Source organism: Sodiomyces alkalinus, assembly GCF_003711515.1.
Source record: "Sodiomyces alkalinus F11 unplaced genomic scaffold SODALscaffold_5, whole genome shotgun sequence".
In the NCBI taxonomy this organism is placed as follows: Eukaryota; Fungi; Ascomycota; class Sordariomycetes; order Glomerellales; family Plectosphaerellaceae; genus Sodiomyces; species Sodiomyces alkalinus.
Window position 1 is genome coordinate 920,861 of NW_021167083.1, and position 18,429 is coordinate 939,289.

The 18,429-nt window shown below is 50.7% G+C and overlaps 7 protein-coding genes across 7 annotated transcripts; 2 read left to right on the forward strand and 5 right to left on the reverse strand.

Moving 5' to 3' along the window:
- Nucleotides 1–770: 770 nt before the first annotated feature.
- On the reverse strand, nucleotides 771–3,391 carry SODALDRAFT_311485 (hypothetical protein). The gene has a single exon (XM_028609170.1). The coding sequence runs from the start codon at nucleotides 3,321–3,323 to the stop codon at nucleotides 1,005–1,007; it is 2,319 nt and encodes a 772-aa protein (XP_028466418.1). The 5' UTR covers nucleotides 3,324–3,391; the 3' UTR covers nucleotides 771–1,004.
- Nucleotides 3,392–3,837: 446 nt separating this feature from the next.
- Nucleotides 3,838–4,910, reverse strand: SODALDRAFT_333222 (hypothetical protein). Its single transcript, XM_028611915.1, has one exon. The coding sequence runs from the start codon at nucleotides 4,845–4,847 to the stop codon at nucleotides 4,224–4,226; it is 624 nt and encodes a 207-aa protein (XP_028466419.1). The 5' UTR covers nucleotides 4,848–4,910; the 3' UTR covers nucleotides 3,838–4,223.
- Nucleotides 4,911–6,026: 1,116 nt separating this feature from the next.
- SODALDRAFT_359717 (hypothetical protein) lies at nucleotides 6,027–7,146 on the forward strand (the record flags this gene model as incomplete). The annotated part of the gene is made up of 5 exons (XM_028614199.1): nucleotides 6,027–6,341; nucleotides 6,429–6,508; nucleotides 6,614–6,758; nucleotides 6,844–6,961; nucleotides 7,091–7,146. 5 exons carry the CDS (start codon nucleotides 6,027–6,029, stop codon nucleotides 7,144–7,146), a joined length of 714 nt encoding a protein of 237 aa, XP_028466420.1.
- A 1,529-nt stretch (nucleotides 7,147–8,675) lies between these two features.
- On the reverse strand, nucleotides 8,676–9,563 carry SODALDRAFT_333224 (hypothetical protein). The gene has a single exon (XM_028611916.1). It carries the CDS (start codon nucleotides 9,272–9,274, stop codon nucleotides 8,915–8,917), a length of 360 nt encoding a protein of 119 aa, XP_028466421.1. The 5' UTR covers nucleotides 9,275–9,563; the 3' UTR covers nucleotides 8,676–8,914.
- A 2,305-nt stretch (nucleotides 9,564–11,868) lies between these two features.
- SODALDRAFT_166386 (hypothetical protein) lies at nucleotides 11,869–13,051 on the reverse strand. The gene is made up of 2 exons (XM_028606978.1): nucleotides 12,200–13,051; nucleotides 11,869–12,001 (listed from the first exon to the last, which is right to left on the reverse strand). Exons 1-2 carry the CDS (start codon nucleotides 12,906–12,908, stop codon nucleotides 11,994–11,996), a joined length of 717 nt encoding a protein of 238 aa, XP_028466422.1. The 5' UTR covers nucleotides 12,909–13,051; the 3' UTR covers nucleotides 11,869–11,993.
- SODALDRAFT_399472 (hypothetical protein) lies at nucleotides 13,052–14,037 on the reverse strand. Its single transcript, XM_028615312.1, has one exon. The coding sequence runs from the start codon at nucleotides 13,723–13,725 to the stop codon at nucleotides 13,195–13,197; it is 531 nt and encodes a 176-aa protein (XP_028466423.1). The 5' UTR covers nucleotides 13,726–14,037; the 3' UTR covers nucleotides 13,052–13,194.
- SODALDRAFT_339955 (hypothetical protein) lies at nucleotides 13,816–16,279 on the forward strand (the record flags this gene model as incomplete). Its single annotated transcript, XM_028612901.1, has 6 exons — nucleotides 13,816–13,975; nucleotides 14,234–14,502; nucleotides 14,534–15,217; nucleotides 15,291–15,823; nucleotides 15,882–16,215; nucleotides 16,265–16,279. The coding sequence occupies 6 exons, from the start codon at nucleotides 13,816–13,818 to the stop codon at nucleotides 16,277–16,279; spliced, it is 1,995 nt and encodes a 664-aa protein (XP_028466424.1).
- Nucleotides 16,280–18,429: the final 2,150 nt, after the last annotated feature.

An 18,429-nucleotide genomic window follows, 5' to 3' on the forward strand; every position in this document is an offset into this window, starting at 1 on the left:
TAGATAATATATTATATCTAGTTAACTAGTATAGAGCGTTATAGGTTTATATATATCTTTACTACTAAACGAATAACGGCTAGTTTACTAGTAGATATTCCTTTATTACTAGAAAAGCGACCGACCCTTTACTAGAAAGGAGTAGCTTCCTAGGGCGGTAAACTAATTAGCGCGATATTCGTAGTAAACGGTTCTATAGTTAGATAGTAAACTTCATAAAGTGTAAGACATTTATCCAAGTAAACTAAAAGCAGAAAGTTAGCTAGTAAAGCTCCTAATCACCTTCCCCTTCTTACTAATTATTAGGGCCCCTATCTCCCTTACTTAGATTACTAATTAAGGTTTATCGACACGAAACGGGTTTCTATTCCCTAAAAACGGTCTTTATTCGTTTACTAGCTAGCTAATATACTATAATAAGATAATCGCGTTATAATTAGCGAGTACTTAGCGAAGAGTCGGACTAAGCCGCGCACGGTTCACCTTAGTCGAGTACGTGTCTCCTCGGCCTATAACCCGATATACACTCGGAACATAGTATCGCCGATATTATTAAAAGAGTGCGTGGTTTTTAGTCTCCCGAGTGGATAGATTGTAAAAGAGTCAGTATTTATATAAATAAGGAATAGCACTCCTATAGCCTTTCGCCCTTCGTCGAATTAAGAATAAATGATTACGGAGTAGAAGGGTTAAGGCTATTTTACCTAGAGTTTCTGCTATTTAATTTCTTAATAAAATAAAATAAAAAGATTAAAACTAAACCTAAGTAGCTCGACTTTTATGAATAGCTTACCCCATAGATAGAGCATGCTAAATCCTTCCTATTAGCGGATCCTACTAATAGCCTCCTCTAACGACTTAATACACTACTCCGATAACTATAATCGCCGCCCACGCCATAACTGTTTAGGAGACAATGTTTCCCTTGAATAAGTGCCTTCTGAGTTGCGCGAATTAATTGCTATCTATTCCACGTGGTGCTAATTGATACTTTTCCAAGCCGTCTAAGTCACTTCACGCCGTGACTGTAGATGACGTGGTAGGAAGCCACGTTTCCGGGTATGACTACTGAATTCTGGACCTGACCTCTTTCTCTTCTTCCCTAACAAATCAGGAAACTGCTTGTGTTTGGGACTTGGGAGAAGGGTGGCACGGTCAAAGTCGACGAGCATAACACGGCGGCGCTCGTTGTTCCAAAGCCGATTGGCGTCACGTTCGTCGCCGTGGTCCACGCCTTCGGCCCAGACAGCCTGCGAGGAGCGCCGAACCTCCGCCTCCACGTTTGGTATGCACGCCGTTGTTACCGCCTCGCCGCCCCACGACATCAGCATCATGTGGACGACCCTGGCCCAGCCGGGAAGGATGTAGCCCGGGTCTAACCGGACCAGTCCCAGGTACACCGGCACAACCTCGCCCTGGAGCCTGTCGAGCCGCGCATAGACGCGGCTCTCGTGCTCCAAGTCGTGGAGGCGCCCCGAGAGTGTCCCCTTTCCCACGAACGTATAGCTGTACGGCTGCAGTTCCAGCTTGAAGAGGAGCCCTGTCGCTCCCATCTTGCCCCAGCCGTCCAACGCTATACAGCCACGATACGGGTTCTGGCGCAAGCGCTCACCCATCAGGCGGACGAACTTGTCCGCGTCGATAGGATGCCGGTTGTTGCCTCCAGCAGCGCGGTGGGCGAGCACATTGGGGCAGCTGCCGTCGAGTTCCCCCCCCTTCTTCAGGCCCAACAGGCAGGCTTGCGTGCAGTATTGCCGGGTGGGTGGCGAATCAGACATCGTAGCGTCCCCATCCTCGGAACTGCCGCTTGAGGGACCTTCCTTCCGCTTACTACCGTCCGTCTTCGTCCAAGACGGGAGTACGTCATCGCCGGGCCCATCCTCCTCGTCCTCGTCTCTGCGGACGTCCGTCGTGTCCCTGCAGGACGACCTCGATCGTAGTAAGAATTCACGGCCGGCCGGCCTCGCGCTGGATACGAAATTCGAGCCCTCTGTCGTTTCTGTTGTTTGCGACGACGACGACGCCGCCGCCGAGGGTGAATGCGTCTCGAGATTTGCCGCATCCTCGTACGGATCACTCCACTTTCTCAGAACTCTCTGAGCCTTCTGCAATGCCGCCTCGAGTGCCGCACCCTGGAGAGCTTCGGATCGGAGACTCAGTAAGCAGAAACTGGCTAGTTGAGCCACGGCGGTATAGGGCGCCATGTCAGGCCAGTCTGTGGTCGACATTTCGCCCACCTCTTCGCCAGGAATGCACGGATGGCAGTATAAAGTCTCTGGGTGGGTTCGGTCGACGTAAAGAAACAACAAGGACTGGCCGGCAGCCACGTAGCCGTAGACCACCCCGTACCTGATCATGTAGTCGAAGACTTGAGTTAGTGCCATGGCAATCAGTGCTTCCGCCCTCTCCTGTTCCTTCAGCTCGCTATCGCTTCGAGTAGTTGTATTGTTATTCATTCGCTCAACAACTTCCATAAATAGCTTCTCCTTCGCGATGGCCGGCCTAAGATACCTGATGGCGATCTTGTGGGCTGCCTTATAGTCGTACACAAACGCCACGCTCTCGCTTTCGTCTAGGCGCGTACGAACTCCCCATCCGTCAGGTTTTATCGGCGGAGGCATAACTCTCTGCTCGGACGCTACTCGTTTATTTGGTCCTGTTCGTCGCCGCCGCTCATGTCGTTCCTCGCTCGGGTCATCCTTTTCCCTAGACGGGCTACTATCGTTCGGTTGCGTGAAGTCGCGGTTGTTGTTGCTGAATCGAAGCCCCATACACGAATATTCCCCACGTAGTTCCTCTTCTTCCCAGAGTGGACGCAGAATTTCCCAGACAGGATGTTCCACGGCAAGCTTCTCAAAGTTATCGATAGCGTTCTCGTTGCCTGCCGCATTGCGAGAGATGGTCGACCCTAGATCTCTGGTCGTATTCTCTCGATGGAAGAGTCGTCTTTCTCCTAAGATCGTCCTGATGACCTCAAAATGGCGTTGTCGGTGGACGTTGGCGAAATTGTCCCAAGGGCAAAGCCACTTAGGGTAATATTTCCCCTCGACCCTCGTGAATCCCGTCGAAGATTTGGATGGGTCGGAAAAACCGAGTTTTTTGTAGAGGTGAAAGTGGCAGTTGTATAGATATTCCTCCAGCGTAGTATTCTGGTTCTTGCGCCGTTCCTGCTCTTCTCGTGCCTTGGCCTGTTCTTTCTCGCGCCGCTCTCGCTCTTCTCGTGCCTTGGCCTGTTCTTTCTCGCGCCGCTCTCGCTCTTCTCGTGCCTTGGCCTGCTGCAGCTCATGCTGGAGCCTCTCAATCTCTCGAAGGTAATCGGACATCGTGTACGGCGGGACGGATCATTGTGTCGCTCAGCGCTTTGTCTGTCGATGATGATATCATGGACCACTTGACTTGCCTTGTATTCCTACTCGGTTTGTGGCCGCTACTTAGTCAGCGGCTATGCCCGGAAGTGGGGTTTTGCCGACAGCCGACGCGCTCCGATGTTTAGTCCGGAGCGCTCCACTTCGCCCAATGCCAAAACATTCGACCAGCTGTCCCCAAATGTCCCACTTTTGCACTTCGACCTCTATCTACATTTGGTGGCTGCCTCGTGTAGATCTTATAGGCGTGGTTAGGAAAAATAGGATCTGTAGGTCAGGTAAGGTATGTAGGAATTGATTGATAGGAATCCTCAAAATGATACGATCCTTGTAGAGACCCGAAGAGTACATACAAAATAGGTTTGGTACATGGGGCGGATCGGGGACAGGGACACACTCCATCTTTTACTGGCCGCATAGTGAACTATACTGGCTGACCAGTGTGTCCCAATTTAAATCTTAAATACGTGCTACTGACATTTTTTAAGCTCTATGACGCCATGTGCCTGCTTAAGAGTGGATAAAACAGATACCCAGCTACTATCTGACAGCATGACCTCTTCTAAAACGAGTTTCTTTATCTGAGGATGCCTCCTTACAAAGTCTATAAAATTGAATTTAGACACCCAGAAGCCTGAGATCTTCACAATCCACAGCTTCTCATGGTCTATATCTTCGAGAGGGAAGACCAGACTAAGGTGACGGTATGGAGACACTGATAGCTTCTCTAGATTCGGAAAGGATCTCATGAATTCCGTAAACGAGCGGGCCTTTGACGCTGTGAGAGACAAGGCGCTAATTTTGAGCTCCCTGATTCCTTCAAGCTGACATGGAGGCGGAAAGTCTAAAAGTTTGCTTTCAATGTATTGAACGGATGTTCCCAAATTTCGGTAAGATGCAGAACAAGCTCTCAACTAGGCTGCCAGCAGAATCGAAAATGGTAGGTGACATACGAATCTTGTGTCGCATTTCAGAAAGCTTTGCTCTCCCGAGTCTCCCGAGCCTTTTACGGATCAGAGACGAGATGGTGATCTGCTCTATGCGTGGTAAATGCCAAAGAATTCTTTCAAGTTGCGCTCGGTCGTGGTCGCTGTCGCGCAAGCGCTCCTCTTTAATGAAGCTATAGTACGCATCGAAGGCTCGTTGCGCCAGCTCGTCACTAGAGGCGCGTTTGTCGTTGGTTGAGAAGATGCTGTGATGCGCATCGACAACTTGCAAAGGGTGGGTTTCCCAGTCATCACGGGAACATGTCGGCCATGTGCCATGGTATATCGAAAGCTCCCGCGAAGAAAGATCTCTGGAGCTGACAAGTTTCTCGAATTCCGATAGGCAAGATGTCGTGTTCAAAGTAGCGATATGATGGAAGATAAACCGGCTGCAACAGGATGCGGATCGACGATCAACGAGTGAGAGGTTGAGAAGATCGGGAAAGGGAAGGTGAGAAGCGATCTCCTCAATGATTTCAAATGGAGCGCTGTTCATGTTGAAGGCTGGAATTCAAACTTAGTATTTAGTATATGATGTGGTTGTCAAGAATGAGGACTGGTCATGGAATGATCTAAGCCATTATATACTTTACAGTGCGTGCAGTCACAACTTAATTCTTAACAACTCAACTGATTTCCAGAACGGCGCTTAAGATGCGGCGGGTGAGCTGCGGCATCCGCATTAGCGCTTAAAGCATCAGATTGGTTGTAAGCGACGTTGGCACCTCCAAGAGCAGTAAGTTGTTAGATTCATTCTATTCTGGGAGGTACCCCACTTAAACAAACAGTCCCGCGCCCAGAAAGTTAAGTACCACCCCCGTTCCAAGAGATAGGCCGCTATATAGAGCACTCTCCCCAAATTTCACTTCAATCCCTGATCCTTTGAGCTGCGATTTCAGAATGCCTATAGCTGCTACTAGAGATACGGCGATAAAGAGCGGGATGCACAGGCCAATAAACAACAGGACCTTCAACCATAGACAGAGAACCTGCCGCATCCATAAGACAGAGATATAAAGAACCACCACAAGGCTTACGATAACAAGATCAGACAGTATTATGTTGTCAAAGTTCACGCTCTTGATCATGCCCAATGCCTCGTTCAAGGGACCAAATTCAAGTCCACCAATTACGCTCCCCACCGTTTTAGGAACATCATGTAGATTGAAACATTGCCGCGTGAAGTCTTGATATCCGAAGCAAGCTTCCTGAAACCCAAGGCTAAAGTTCGCTGGTATTGCGGCGCTGGAGTTACTCAGAAGTCGGAAATCTGTGCCGTTAAGCTGCTTACTATAAGAGAATGTCACTTGAACGAGTTGCGAACCTACCTGGACTGTCAAAACGCCGTTGTTTCGCAGATTCTCGGCCTTCTGAAGGACGATGCCCAATCCCAAGTGGACTGATAGGGCTACAAGAGCAGCAAGGGTTAAAAAAAGCCTGATATACATCGTTTCCGGCGAAAGTATTCGGAACGCAAAGAAGCAGACTGATCCCGGCCATCAGCTTTATATCATGTGCCTTAAGCGCCTCGACGCGAAATCGAAATTCAAATCTAGTTTGTTGAAATTAAGAAGTTGAAAACCATCTAGCGTGACGTGGTTCCCTTTCTTATTTAAAGCGGTCGATCCTCCTTTCATGTCCACGGCATTGACACAGCACCAAGATCAACGCTAAAATGACTCCAGACTACGCAAGCTGCTTTATTACGCCTGTCGAACTTGCTGACTTGGATGACAAGATGGACACAGATGGGCTGCCATACGAGACGATGGACTTAGATGTCCAAGATGCCACCTCCCACAGTCATGGATTGACAACTGACGCAGTGGAGATGACGAGTCCTATTACCGGCCCCAAGCGGGAACACCGATCAGTTACTCGACAGAATCGGGTTGGCCGCTCCTTAACTTCCTCGAGATTAAAACCGAAATGGCGCAGGTCGCTCCTCATGCCTGACATCATTGCGACAGCGCCCCCGTGGAGTAGAATTGTGCGGAATTTGCTTAGCCCACAAGCGAGAACGCTCGATGGCAATAGCTAGATGAGCGTGCGCCACTGCTGGCGGCGCATGTTGCAGAACTCCACCATGACGGGCCACGACGGCCAGGTTCAAGAGACCTTCAGATTTGTAGATAACATTATAGACTCGGGTGAAATGTACTGGTTATCGAGGGTCGCCTACTTACATCTAATAAGAATGCTAGCATATCTGAGCAGCACTGTTAAGGCGAACCGGGAGAGTGGCTGGCTGCACCTCCCGAGAGGGATGGGAAACGCCAGCCCTGCATTAGATATCTACCGTCGATCGCAGACCTCAGAGTCGGTTAGCGAATCGGCAAAGCGGGCCAAAAGGCGGCAGCGTATCGCTAGACGCTGGGTCGATCTCACGGGAGGGTCTCTTCTACTTGTGTTTGCTTACTCTAACAAAGCAGAAACGGTTATGTATTTGTATACGACATCCAAATTCACGGACACGCTGACATCGTCTACAGTCGAAATTTTGCCGTCACAAATCGGACACTGAGGAACGTTTCAAGGAACTCTTTTGCTCAATTTCCCTCAGCATTAACCCGAGCTTCCTGCGAGCTATCGCAACTCAGCGATCAAGCAGTCCGAGGGTTGCTTACGGATTCACAGATCGACCTAGCGTTTTCAAAGTTGGAATCTGTCCTCGTAGAAGCAGGGTTATTGCAAACTACCGACTAGTGTGATGGGATTTTGTAAACATGCTTTATGCAGTAAAACGAGAATGGAAGCCTGGACCATATTTCGGGGGCATAGGGGATGCGAATTAAAGGATGTAGGGGATGTGATTTAGGGGATGTGATTTAGGGGATGTGAATTAAAGGATGTAGGGGATGCGAATTAAAGGATGTAGAGGATGTGAATTAAAGGATGTAAGGGATGTGAATTGAAGGATGTAGGGGATGTGATTGAGGGGATGTAAGGGATGTAGGGGATGCGAAGTAAAGGATGTAGGGAACGTATTGGATTGGATTGGATTGGATTTATTCATAGTCTGTCCCAGCCGCCCTATTAGAGTTGAAGCTTTGAACTTATGATACAAGTGTGTCTCTTCTTTCTCACTATTGCAGCAGGCATAAGCTACTTGTAGCCGTGGCTATTGTCTCCCTGCTGCCTAATGACAATGGCTGCCTACTAGACAGCCTCCTCAGTGACACATGGTTTTGGGATCCAACTATTAAGCAGCTATGCAGCGTGCAATTCAAAGTGTAGGTTTTTCCACTTCTTCCTGGGAGGTTGGCTTTTCTATACAGGAATATTCTCGTCTGCCAACAAGTTGTTCCTGTCTGAGTTACTACCCTCCAGCTCTAGCGTAGTTACCCCTTTGCTAATAGTCTTTCTACTCGTTCTATACCTATAACTTATTAGGCCTTTCCTGGCCCTCTTATTCTTCTATATAATACTAATTACTCGTCCTTACCCATTCTCATCGATTTGATGCTGGACCAAATCCGTGTTGAAGAAAAGGAACAGAACAGGCGACAGCGGTGAACCCTGAGGTAGCCCAGCTTGAGGCAGGGAGCGAACCTCCGAGTCCTGGCCGTTGACCTGAATGCTTGCTGTCTGTTGCGAACAGAATGCATCAACCCACTCCACCAGCTTTTCCAGGATCCCTCTCGCCTTGAGTCTCTGAAGGAGTCTTTCTTTATACACTCCGTTGTATGCGCCTTTGACGTCGAAACTGACCAGGCTGGAGACTTTTCTCTTCCTCCATGCTCTGTAGATTTGATATGGCATTAGGTTGCTATATGAGATCTCGGAATGTACAATCGTAGCACCAAGGTGTAATTAACATTGTTGGACTCTTAATTCGCGAAAGAAATTGAATTTGTGCCTCCTCTTGTCCTAAATAATCTCCTCAGACTGTACTCGGCAAATCTTGTAATCGGCTAGGTCCATTCACAACTCGCCACCATTGCCCCGAGCTGATCGTGTTACTGTCTTGATCAAAATCGTTAGGTCCGAGTGTCCAGCTTCCATGGTTAACAGCAATATCTCCATGAATGTTTTGATCCAGCATCATTTCCGCAAAAGGGGCCGTAGCTTCTGTCTCGGTCGTATTGTGTAAGCCCCCTTGTTCTGATTCTCTAGACAGCTGCCCGCACTCCTTGTCATCTGATGTGCCTGAGATGAATGCCCTCCCCCTTGATTCATCACTGTAAGGTTTTGGAAGAGCAGGTATCTTGTGTAATTCTAGTCATCAGGCTCAACGGATCATTGGTATCTTGGCATTGAATGCCTGTTGCGTTATTGGAGCCTGAAATAAGCATTTTGTCTCGTGACACTAACTCATTTTGATGGTCGCTGTGCGTTTGGATGGCAGAGTTCGATGTCGTCATTGGCTCATGCGGACCAAGTGAACATGAGTCGGGGCTGTGCGGACAAGCAACTACTATCTCCTCGGCAACAGCAGTCCCTAGTGCGAATCACCACAGTCAGTAAAGAGATCATGGTTGCTTCGGGAAACATACCGACCGGTAGGCTCGCATCTTGAGGGTTGCTGGACTTAAACACGCGATACCCATTCTTCAAGGCGTGTCAAAACCTTTCGTTGTTAAGTTCAGCCATTTCCTTATTACAGCCATTGACTCGGATACCGAAGGCTTCAATCACTGCCGGCAAGGCCGCTGATGAGCCTCCATGGGAATAACCCCTTAGATGCGACCCGGCTGCTACGGCCGCTTTGTATGGAAAATGAACGTCATGCTCATCACACCTTAGGATAAACCAATCGCTACCGTACTGAAGAATTCGGTGTTTATACTTGGCGTTTCCATCGTCGTAGAGCTTGTCGAAGTCGATAGTTTTCTTGGACAACCCAGGAATTGGGCTTGTGCTCCCCTTTCGGAGTCGTTTCCCCTGGTGCTCGAGGTCTTCTTCTGGTGGCCTCTTCGCCATAGAAGAAGCGACGGATGTGGGCGATACAGGGTGACTGCCTGACTCAGCTGTCAAAGACTGACTGCATGCGGGGATTGCGTCCTCGTGAGGCCTAACAGCTAGGGCTTCTTCTCGAGAAACAGAAGGGGCGGCAGTCGATATGTCCGGATCTCCTGCGCAAACGAATTCAAGCTGTGAAGTTAGCCTTAGCTCTCAGGTCTACGTAACCGCTACTAACCAGACGCTGACTACTTGGCAAGACAGCCACTCTATGCGCATACTGAACAGATATTTGGTAGTTTTCCTCCAGCTCAGAAAGCCTTCTGAGAGTAGATTCCTCCTCTCGCTTCCATGTTTGCATCAGATCCTCTAGTTTCTTCAGGCTCTCTCGGTTCGCCGTGATCTTGTTCTGCAAAGCAGGTTTTTCCACGTCTAGGACAGCTTTGGCGGCAGCCTCTTGCTCAATTGCGCCGTGGCGGACTGTCTCAAGCTCACGGCCGAGCCGCTGGACAGCGGCTTCAACTTCTGCGGGTAATGGCATCGCCATCTTGGAATATTGAGTCTGAAATGGCTTCTGGATAATGAATGAGAGAAAACAGGTTGCCTACGCAAAGGGTAGATGGAGGTTCCGAGCCATTCTTGGTCCAACGTCCTGTTGCCAGGGTTTGGGTGCTGTTGTTGGTTGGTTCTCAGTCCTGTAATTAACAGCCACATTAGCGTTCGGGGAATGGAATGCTAGCTTCCAATTGGTGTACAAATCTCCACGACACTTTAGAAAGCAACGAACGATGTTGTATTACAATGTTGTAGTTGAGCGGGACTAGATAGGCGCTATTGACCTTAGTTTACCAGAGTGTCGGGATAAGCGTTCTAGACTTGATCCTACTGGCCTGAGCAGAGTTGAAAAGTCCTCTCATTCAAGTCCGGGTGGAGACGCCACTCGAAATACGGCTGAGAATTTGAGAAGAGACCTACCCAGAACCTCGAATTATTGAGATCGCCATGTGAGACAACGAGGAGGTATCGGACGATGAGTACTTCGCATTTATTGCTAAGCTCCTGCTAGAAATAATGCGAGAAGCATATTCTTACATACCATCAGCCCCATTACCTAGCAATTGATTCCTGACTCTACCTTTAACGCAAATTTCCAAAATTTCTCCCCTTCACGAGCGAGTTGAGCCGGAGACATCTACGAGGGGCCCGCGGTCGTGATCGACTCCAGAGTGGCCTGCATTCGACCCGTGGTCAAAGACGCCGTCTCATCTGTTCCGGCTTTGGACAACTTTTCTTATATAGATATCTACAGAGAGTACTTCGTCCCCGGGACGTTCGGCTTCGGCGGCGATTTTGAGGGTATTCCCGTCAAAAACATCAGTTCTCAACCCAAATGGCGCTTCTACTGCGTGGTATTCGCCAAAGGCGCTACCGAGCATGGCTGAAATTATCGATCAGCTCAGCACATGGTGGGAAACTCCGGTTCATATGGCACGTCTACCAAGGCATGCCTATTCTCAATTCCTCGATAATCCCCAGTACATACGACAGCATCTTTCTCATGTTTAATTGAAGTGGCGAGTTGGGAACCTGGCAACCCATGATACGAATGTTTGGCAAGGGCAGCATCAGCAGCGACGGCAGGTGGTGGGAGATTACCGCTCGAAACTGGACTGAATCCACAGACGGTATATAGTCCCGTATAGATGCGAACACTCACACGTCGAGTGCTGGATGCGGCAAAATGTTTTGAGGCAGTGTGCTCGGGACTCTTCATTGATACAGAGCGCAATGGGATTGGGGCACTTCTCGATCGGTTCGTCGTTCATGTCTGATATTGTAGTCCGAGCGTAGCCATCCCGTTCTTCCAGCCGAAGGTTGCAGGAGGGGAAGGTCGGGTGCCCTTGAGGACCGTCAGCTCCATAGAATTGGCTGTAGCACGGCTGCTGTCTGAAAAGGGAGATAATGGGAAGTCGTCATTATGAGAGCGTTGGCGTTTTGGAGGATGGAATTGATCTGTAGAGGTGTTGCTTCTGGCTCGGCGTTGTGGGATGCATCTAGATCCAGATAAGTGTATGTTGTGTATTAGACAGAGCTTCGTCTTCTTCTTCTTTTTTTCATTTTACTATAACTATAACAACAACGATGGCCGACGATCGACCCTGCGGCTCCACCCTGCCGAAGGAGGTTTTTGCTTCTAAAGAAGATGGCCACACAGCTCTGATCGCTCACGCCTACTCTAACGGTTATAGCCTCGTTATACACGAACAGTATCCTCGTGGCGGCGAGCCGATGCGTATCACGTACCGCTGTGGGAAGGGAAGAGCCTATACGCCTCGAGATTCACAGACCCATGAATCTAAACGCCGGAAGGCCACGTCGCAGATGACCTCTTGCCCCTTCAAGGTTAATCTACGTCGTCGTGATAGCGGTTGGGTTATTGAAGCTATTATCAAACGCGGCGGCGAGGCACCTTCACATAACCATAGCTGATCCAGGCGAGTGCTTTTTCTCAGTTTCGGAAGCAAGGGCTCGCGGCACACAAGGATGAGATCGTTACTATGTGGAATAGTGGTATACGGCCCCGCGAGATTGTGATGAGGCTCCGAAATCCTGAACCTAATAAACAGGCCCTTGAAGTAACGACCTCCGATATCATGAACTTACTGGCGCGTCACGCCGGGACGAGCTTGCTGGCAGGACCCCGATTCAGTGGCTATACGAGGTGAGTATATCGTCGCCACTAATCATCTAAACACATACTGATTTATTAGCAAATCAATACACAGGACTTCTTCTTCCGCGATCAACGCGATGGCTCGAATCGTATCCAATGCCTCTTTATCACGCCAAAGTCCGCCCTTGCCCTCCTAGAAGTCGGCCTCGTGGGTAACCAGCGCGGCGTACGAGAATAGGAAGCCAAGAGCGCACTTCAGAGCTTTTGCTTACACTCCGGGACGTGTTCCAAGACACCTTCCGGGGATCCTGGGGCGTCTTCTGCGCGCCTCCCGGGGCTGCCATCTTCCGCGGGACAATGACAAGAGTGGGCACACGAGAGATGGCACGTCCAGAAGCGCGGCTCGAGCAGGAAGCGCGGCAGAGGCTTGAGAAATATCCGACCAGTCGTCCACACGAGATGCATGTCGATGCGCTCCGTGACAAAGACGTCCCGCGACAGCAAGAGCTGGTGGTGGAGCTGACATGGCGGCATGGGCCGACCGGCGATCCACAGCCAGCCGAGAATATCGGTCAGCCGTCGCAGGTCGAGTTCCTTTTCGACGCAGGCCCTGACGTCACGCCTCGCCGCAACGAGGTCATCGGACTTGGTGCGGAAGGACGCGGGTAGCAGCGACAGGAGCTCGTCGCCTCTAAACGGAGGCGCGTCGGAGGTATCGGTGTTATAGTCGAGTGGCCGAACGGAGAAAGGCGACGGGGGACAAGCCCGGCACGACGGAGAGCAAGGGTCATCCGGGTCCGTTGCGCGTCCATCACGTGCCCGTTTTGTGTCGTTTGCTGCTGCGAGCATCGGCACGTCGAGAGGGAATAGTCTGCTTAGCTCGATTCGAGTACTCTTCTCCGCGCCAAGTTGCCGTACGGAAACTAGTAACTGTGCTGTGCGAGTTTCGTGAGGGCTGGGCAACGGAGGGTGAGAGAGCATTCCCAGAAACGCCGCCAGGCTCTAGAGGATGTCGTGGCATGTCGGCCTATTGGGCTGTCGTTCTGCCCCTGGTTGAGCCTTGCGTCGAAGCGGCGATAGGGAAACGATTGGACCAGAAATGCAGCCCCAGACCCAGCCGCACGCGCTTGGCCACGCATTATTACCTTCCCCTCATTAAGAACAAGCTCCCGTTCGACTGTTCCTACCATGCCTCGCTGGAGCCATTCAGTATTTCTATTATTTGCAATCCAGGAAGCTCGTAGGCAGAGTTAGAGTCCCCCCAAGCTTATGGTATGCTAGCCCTTCCCCACACGCGGTCCGTATTAACCCGTCGCGCAGGCCACCAGGACCCACGAGCGTGGCTTGGGCCTCCGCCAAGTGTGGCCACCCGATACGAGCAATACCTCCACCATCGAGTAAGTGCTAGGCTGCCCACGGACAGCTTTGGGAATGCGCCCCGCCTGACGCCTGCTAGCATTATCGCCATCCACGGCCTCGGCACGCAATCGCCGAGAACGTGGGTGTTCAAGAAAAAGGACGGGTGCGAGGTCAATTGGCTCGCCGACCAGACAATGCACCAGCGGCCGTGCCCGAGGCCAGCATATTCACATACGACTGGGATGCGAACTACTTCGAAGATGCGCCAGTACAGACTCTCCTGGGCCACGCCGACTCCCTCCTTGCCCACGCGAAAGAGAACCAGTCGGTTTCGAAGCGGCCGGTCATATTCGTTGCGTCTTGCTTCGGAGGGCTCGTCCTGGCCGAGGCCTTGACTCGAGCCGCCCAGGAGGGCAGTCGCTACCGCCAGGTCCTTCATTCGACCGCCGGCATCGTCTTTCTCGCCACCCCCTTCCAGGGCGCCGATGCCCGCCGGGACGCCCAGTGGCAGGTGATCGTCGGCGGCATCATGGGGGAGGATACGTCGGACCGCCTGGTGCAGGACCTGGATCGGAAACACGATTTAGTTCTCCAGCGAGTGCAGAAGTTCGCCGAAGTCATAGACGCCGATTCTATCCGCCTGCCCGTCTACTGCTTTTACGAAACGAAGAAGACCGAAATAGTCAGGCGTGTGCTGTCGTCAGGACTGGCAGCCAAGTTCTCAACCCGCTTCACACGCAAGATAGTTCGTTCTTTCTCTTGCCGTTCTTGCTCCTTTTGCTAACATGGTCAGCTCGTCAGCGAGTCTTCCGCATGCCTTCATGGCTTTCCTCGTCATGGTCTCAACGCGACACATTCCGGAATGAACAAGTTCGACGGTCCGCACAGTTCAAACTTCAAGTTAGTCAAGGCCGCCGTTCAAGAGCTCGCCAAAAACGCGCCGTCAGCAATAAGCCGGCGGACATGCGCCGTGCCGGGCCATTGGACCGTGCCTTTCCGTCGAAACCAAGACGATAAGAATGAGAAATGCCTGAAGGATCTTCACGTAACCGATCCCCGCGAAGACAAGAAGCGTATCCAAGATACCAAGGGCGGCCTCCTTAGGGACGCTTACCGCTGGGTCCTTAACCACGCCGACTTCCTGCAGTTTCGAGACGATCCCAATAGTCAGCTGCTCTGGATCAAGGGCTATCCTGGCAAGGGCAAGACGATGCTTGTGCGGTATCATCGACGAGCTGGGGAAAGAGCCTTCGAACCAACTGTCCTACTTCTTCTGCCAGGCCACCGCGAACCGGCTCAACAACGCAACGGCTGTGCTACGAGGTCTGATCCTTGACCTCGCTCGGCAGCACCCGCAACTCGTCTCGTACGTCCGAGAGAAGCATGATTACGTGGGCAAGGAGCTGTTTCACAACGATAACGCCTGGCAAGCCCTCACGGGTATATTGACGGCTATGCTAAACGACGCGTTGTTAGAACGTGCGATCCTGATTATTGACGCCCTTGACGGGTGTGAGACGGGCCGGCCTCAGCTCCTGCACTTTATCACTAGCTTCACTAGCTCTACCTCCCGCGTCAAGTGGATCATCTCGAGCCGTAACTGGCCAGATATTGAGAGGCAGTTAGAGAAGGCTACGCAAAAAGTCAGGCTGAGCCTCGAGCTGAACGGAAACTCGATTAGCAGTGCTGTTACCTTCTATATCCAGTACAAGATGGCGCAATTGGTGTCCAAGAAGAAGTACGACGAACGAACGAGGGACGCCGTCCAAAGCTACTTGGTTGCCAATGCCGATGGGACTTTTCTCTGGGTCGCCTTAGTCTGTCAGGCGCTCGCCGATACCAATGTCCGAAAACGACACACGATGCAGATGCTGAACTCGTTTCCGCCCGGCCTGGATGCTCTGTACGAGAAAATGCTAAATCATACTCACGTCAAACGATGCAGCTCTTTGCAAGGACGTCCTGGCAATCGCCTCGGCCGTGTACCGTCCAGTTACCTCAAAGGAACTACAGGGTCTCATCGAATCGATGGAGGATGTCGATGAGGACGAAGTCGAGGAAATCATTGGATCCTGCGGCTCTTTCCTGACTCTACGAGAAGGCGTCGTCTATTTCGTGCATCAATCAGCCAGGGATTTTCTTCTTAATATAGCCCTGGATAGGATCATGCCCCAAGGCATCGCACAGTGCCACCACGCCATCTTCTCTAGGTCGCTCGAAGCGCTGCAAAAGACTCTCCAGCGCGACATTTATGATATTCGAGACCCTGGATTATCTAACGACCAGATCACCCCACCAGACCCCGACCCGTTAGCTTCCATTCGCTATGCCTGCATCTATTGGGTCGAACATCTGGACGAATTTTCCCGCCTAACGAAGGCTGACAACGACCTGGCCGAAGGCGGATCCGTTGATACATTTCTCAGGAGCAAGTTCCTTCAATGGTTGGAAGCGCTTAGTCTGTCGCGCAGCATGTCGGAGGTGGTGATAGCCATGCACAAGTTGCAAGCAATTACTACTGTACGTGCCATTTATCAGTTACTGGGAGTATGAGCTGACGAATGCAGCAGACCGCAGCCTCGATTAATGTCAAAGCACTCGCCCAGACGCACTACGATTCATTCTCTCTCATCGAACCGCAGTTAGGGTTGCTCCACTGCAAGTATACGTATCAGCCCTCGTCTTTAGTCCCTTTTGCAGCGAGGTCAGAAAATTATACACAACAGAGCTGCCAGAGTGGATTAAATTGAAGCCTGTTATGCAAGAGACATGGAGCCCGTGCCTTCAGACGCTCGAGGGCCATAGCGGCCCGGTCGACGCCGTCGCCTTCTCGCCCGACGGCACGCTAATAACATCGGCTTCTTCTGACGGGACGGTACTGCTCTGGGATACGGCATCGGGCGCGCACCAGCAAACGCTCGATATAAACGTACGCCGACTTGCATTTGTTCCGATGTCCAATTCGCTGCTCTCAACAGCCAGAGGAGTTCTAAACTTACATCCTTTGTTTTTTACGAACACAACGGCCATCACTGAGAATCAGCCCATCGCCAACGCTGGACGAATATTGGCTGACGACGCTTGGGTCTCCCCGTCGCTCCAAGGGGGGAAAGGCGATAACACTCATGGGAACGGAAGGTGCTGGTGTCTGTGGCCAGGGGAGCGTCAGACTACACGGTAGTGGTGGCGCCACGGACTCCACAGCCTGCATGGCGCTTCTCCCTCTTCAGGACATTATTTCCGTTGGGTCGCGATGGGAAGGACGGAAGGGCCGATGATGAGCTGTCATAAGGGTCCTCGTGTAGTAGTGGCTCTGCACCCACTACTACGGCGGTGTTAGAGCGTTAGATAGTCCTGTCTATCTTTCCGAACCAATCACGATAGGGCGTCTTTAAGCTATAGCCTACCGCCTAAGATGATTCTCCCGTTTTAAGGGTGGAGGGTTAGCTTCGGCGACCGTCTTCGGGGACCGCTCCCGGATCCTTAGATTACGGGAGCTTACCGAATAGTACGCTCGACGCTAGGCTACTCTGGAGGAGTGGGTTATAAGTAAGTGGAAAAAAAGGCGGGATAATAACGGCGGGTATAGATAGATACGTGCGATTACGACTAGCTTATATTAAGGAAGTCCGAGAAGATCTAGTTAAGATTACGCTCGTCTACGCTCGAAATCTGCGGGGTTAGCACGCTAAGCTAAGGGAGAACCAGGGTACGCCTCGCAAGAGAGCGCTCGTCCGTACCCAAGTCTGCCGGATCAGCAGGCTGAGATAAGGGATGACCAGAGCGGCCTCCTAAGAGAGCGCGAGTTTCGACAGAGTGACGTTTTGTGTACTGGAGAGAAACCCTGGAGATTATGGAGATAAGAGACGAAGTGTAGGTAGAACAATGAAGGCCAGTCCCTTCATTCCTCTTCATCTGGTTCATAGCTATACGAGACTGCTCTTTCCAGACCCGGTCGTAGTAACTCGTCAGCGTCGAAGTCCCACTATTAAGAACTCCCAGAGTCGGGCCACAAATTCGCCTTACGTAGGGTAGTTTATGCATAACCGTGCCAGTATCAGGATCTAAGGGAAGACGGTAAATCCGATACTCTGGTATATGGCTAGACTCGCCGTCCAGAATCTTAGTATCAGGTTAGGCTGTTCTCCTACGCCCCGAGAAAGCGGAAGTTTATCCCTCTCCATGATCGCGAGTTAGGAGTGATGTTATGGGGAGTAAGAGTTCAGGGGCTAACGGATAGGAGGCGATATCAGAGGCCTGCGGCGGCCGTCCAAAGTAAACAAAACCCCGAACCATACCACCGGCTAGTGCCAACATCCGTCTGCTTGATGTGTAGCTGAGAGCCAGCCAAATTTACTAGGAAATAGGCACAGCCTAGGGCAATAATATAAGGAGCCAGGTACGGAAGGTATTGGCAGTAAATTCGAGTGAAGTTGACATCTAGCAAATTAGGCACTGCATGCCCTTGCCTTGCGCGTCTAGATATATACCATTTAGACAGTAAACTGTTTTAGCGGGTCGGCAAAGACCTGATTAAATCCTAACGGATCTATAATATAAGCGAGTTTAGTAGTAAAAACTCTTATAAGCTCTGACTAGTAAAATAATCGAACCTTTACCGGTACGTACCCTTATTAGGGTTTACCACGTATAACAAACTCGACTTACTAGTCCGCTATACGACACTTTACTAATCGAGCTAGTATATATTTTTTACTAGTATAACGGCGCAAGGACTTTTACTAGTTAAACGGCTAACGCTAATTTACTAGTACTAGCGCCTAAATCGTACATTCGAAGTAGGTAGGGGGATATTACTAGTTAATATCTTAACCCTGGTTTACTAGTCAGAATAACTCGAATAGTTTACTAGCCACACGATTACGGGAATTTTACTAGGTAAAGTCCTAGTAATAGTTTACTAGCTATATAACCACGGGACTTTACTAGGTAAGGCCCTAGTAATAGTTTACTAGCCATACCGCCTAATTATATTTACTAACTAGCGTATACCCGCCGTACTAGTATAAGCTCGGTGGACGTACTAAGAAAGGGGAAATATATTATCGCCTAGTAAGCTATTCACCACCTTACTAGTACTAAAACGCCTCCGGGGTAACCTTACTAGTAAAATCGCCGCGTT